We start from the raw sequence: 3,506 nt of genomic DNA, 5'->3' as shown, positions 1-3,506 counted from the left end.
TACTCACAACATGGAAACCACCAGAAACCGAGCTCTATCAACCAGCCAAGTCGACCCTGCACCAAGCAACCCTCCCCCACCGAGACAACCATCCCACCAAGCTAGCCATAGCCATCAGGCTACTCCAGACCAGCAGCCAACCACCCAACAACTTCTCCAAATGCTGGAACGCCAAGAACGGCTCATCCAGCAGCAGGCCGATGTCATACAGGAACTCCGCCATTCCAAAGTCAACCCTGAGGATCTTTCCGAACGCCCTTTTCACGAGAATAACCATGAAGACTCAGCAAACGAGTCACACCTACCTTCCCAACCAGCCCCACACCCCTCGTGTGGTGCAAAACATCCTTTTACACCTGCTATCATGGCTTATCCCTTACCCTCCCATTTTCACCGCCCAACAAACATGGACCAATATGATGGGACGGCAGACCCACAAGACCACCTGGACGCCTTTGAGGCCTCTATGTTGTTCCACGGGGCGTCTGACCCCATCATGTGCAGGGCCTTCCCCCTGACTCTGAAAAAAGCGGCCCTTCAGTGGTTCACCCGCTTAGCCCCCGGCAGCATCAACACTTGGGAAACCCTTGCTTCCGTTTTTAGCACAAGATTCACCGCAAGCAAGGAGCAACCAAGGTCATCCTATACGCTGTCCGGCATCCGCCAAGGATCCAACGAATCCATCCGCGCATACCTCGATCGATTCAATACAGAGGCTATGAAGGTAAGAACACTAAGCCCCGAGGTAGCCGTGCATGTCCTCGTTTTGGGACTCCAGGAAGGCATCTTTCGCACGGAACTAGCCAAGTACACTGATCTCACTATGGAAGACCTCCGTGCCAAAGCCCAGCAATTCATCAACCTCGAAGAAACCCACCACATGCACACTCATACTGAGCCCCAAACACACCACCCCTCACGGGAAACCAAACGACCAAGACCACAAGACCTACCCCGCGACTTACCCTCACTAACCAAAAGAGCCAAATACTCCACTTATACCCCCCTGAACGCCAGCCGTTCCCGAATCTTGCAAGAAGTCCTTTCCACTCACCTTGTCCAACTCCCACGCCCCCGCCCTACTAAGCCCGGCCCACTAGACCGATCCAAATATTGTGACTACCACAGTATGTTCGGCCACCTAACCAATGATTGCACTCAGCTCCGAGATACTATTGAAGACCTCATACAGGCAGGTCACCTGCAACGATTTATCGCAGGTTTAGAGCAGCGCCGGCGGTCACCACAGCCCCGCCGCCCAGAACCCCCAAGAAGACGGTCCCTACCACAGTTTCAACAACGGCGACCTACTCCACGCCCTCAAACGGATAGGCCCCGAGCAGACAATCGGCGCCCACGAAGCCCAGTCGATATCAACACCATCTCCGGGGGGTTTGCCGCCGGAAGGACCTCGAGGACCGCCCGAAAAAGATATGACCTCGAGGACCGCCCAAAAAAGGTACGTAAGAGAGGTGATGCACGTTGCTGCCAGAGACCAGCAGAGACAACATTACAGATCCACCCCCCCATCACTTTTGACGACCGTGACTACGAAGGTGTCGTCCGAGGCCACGATGACCCTCTTGTCATCACCGCCAAACTCAACAACAAAAAGGTCAGTCGCTTGTTCATTGATCAAGGTAGCTCGGCTGATGTTATTTTTCAGGATCTATTCGACAAAATGGAGCTCCGAGACCGCGACCTCCTACCTTACGATGGACAGTTGGTCGGATCTTCCGGCCAGGGAATCACTCCCAGGGGGTACGTAGAGATTTGGCTTACTATCGGCAACCACCCAATGAGCAGAACCGTCCAAACAAAGTTCTTGGTCGTCCACTGCGATTCTGCATATAACGCCATAATTGGCCGCCCGACTTTGAACAGGCTGGGAGCCATCGTCTCAACACCCCACCTCTCCATGAAGTTCTTCTCCATCAGTCTCCAAGTTTGCACCGTTAAAGGAGACCAGCACTCAGCCCGCAGCTGCTACCAGATGAGCCTCCGCCCCCATTTCACCAAGCCGCACGTTCCTCCCTCCAAAAGACCTCGGAGCGTGCAGATGGTAGAGTTGGACGTCCGGGCGGACGAAGGGGACCTACGACCACAACCACAAGGAGACAAAACAGCTCTGCAACTGGGCCAATTACCAGGGCAGGTGGTATACCTTGGCAGCTCCCTCCCATCAAATCAAAAGTCCCGACTGGAAGCGGCGCTGAAGGCCAACCAGGACCTCTTCGCCTGGTCTGCAGCAGATATGCCAGGCATCGACCCTTCTTTCGCCTGCCACCGACTGACGACAAAACCAGGGGCCAGACCAGTGGCGCAGCGAAGACGAAAAATGGGGACGAACAGGGCCAAAGAAGTTGTTGCTAAAGTAACCGAGTTGCTAGAGGCAGGGTTCATCCGCGAAATCACCTACACCACATGGTTGGCAAATGTCGTCCTGGTGAAAAAGCCCTCAGGGAAATGGCGGATGTGCGTGGACTACACCGACCTCAATAAGGTATGCCCTAAAGACCCTTATCCTCTCCCAAACATTGATCATTTGGTGGATAATTCTTCAGGATATCAGTACTTGTCCTTCATGGACGCCTACTCCGGCTACAATCAGATCCCGATGTACCCTCCGGACCAAGAGAAGACTGCATTTATTACTGACCGGGCCGCCTACTGCTACACGGTCATGCCTTTCGGTTTGAAGAATGCGGGGGCAACATATCAAAGAATGATGAGCAAAGTGTTCGCCGGCCAGACCGGAGAACACATGGAGGTCTACATGGACGATATGATCGCCAAAAGCCTCCCCAGCGAGGATCATATCGCCATCTTGGAAAGCATTTTTCAACAACTCCGCAAGCACAACATGCGGCTAAACCCCGAAAAATGTACTTTCGGCGTAGAAGCAGGCAAGTTCCTCGGTTTCCTTCTAACCAGCCGGGGAATTGAAGCAAATCCTTCCAAGTGCCAGGCAATCATGGACATGAGAAGCCCCCGCACAGTCAAAGAGGTCCAACAATTAAACGGGCGGCTAGCCGCGCTATCCAGATTCCTCCCATCCGCTGCCAAGCATTCACTGCCGTTATTCCAATTGCTAAGGAAGGATAAGAAGTTTGAGTGGAGTGAAAGTTGTGAATCGACGTTCAACACTTTCAAGAAATATCTATCCGCCCCACTTATTCTCTCCAAGCCACTTCCAGAAGAAACCCTATATGTATATCTGGCCGTATCCGATGGGGCGGTGGCGGCCGTACTGATCCGAGAAACGGCAGAAGGACAAAATCCGGTTTATTTCGCAAGCAAAGCCCTACAAGGCCCGGAGTTAAAATACCAAAAGCTGGAGAAAGTGGCGTATGCGTTGTTGGTCGCCGCACGAAGATTACGCCAATACTTCCAATCTCATACAACAGTCATCAGGACTAATCAGCCAATCAGGCAAATCTTGCACAAGCCAGAATTAGCTGGGCGGATGATCGCGTGGTCGATAGAACTTTCCCAGTTCGACATCC

At 53.1% G+C, this 3,506-nt stretch overlaps 2 protein-coding genes across 2 annotated transcripts in view; one reads left to right on the top strand and one right to left on the bottom strand.

The window, feature by feature from the left end:
* LOC109332009 (V-type proton ATPase subunit E-like) overlaps nucleotides 1-3,506 on the bottom strand; it is a 19,664-nt gene that overhangs the window by 6,219 nt on the left and 9,939 nt on the right. The window lies entirely within an intron of this gene.
* LOC109330912 overlaps nucleotides 11-3,506 on the top strand; it is a 5,471-nt gene continuing 1,975 nt past the window's right edge. The window contains exons 1-2 of the mRNA XM_019565180.1: nucleotides 11-2,503; nucleotides 2,612-3,406. Of these exons, the coding sequence (XP_019420725.1) occupies nucleotides 11-2,503; nucleotides 2,612-3,406 (3,288 nt within the window). The remainder of the gene's footprint in view (nucleotides 2,504-2,611; nucleotides 3,407-3,506) is intronic.

Source organism: Lupinus angustifolius, chromosome LG17, assembly GCF_001865875.1.
Source record: "Lupinus angustifolius cultivar Tanjil chromosome LG17, LupAngTanjil_v1.0, whole genome shotgun sequence".
In the NCBI taxonomy this organism is placed as follows: Eukaryota; Viridiplantae; Streptophyta; class Magnoliopsida; order Fabales; family Fabaceae; genus Lupinus; species Lupinus angustifolius.
Note: the sequence above shows the minus strand (reverse complement) of the source record. Positions and strands in the feature narration are given on the sequence as shown.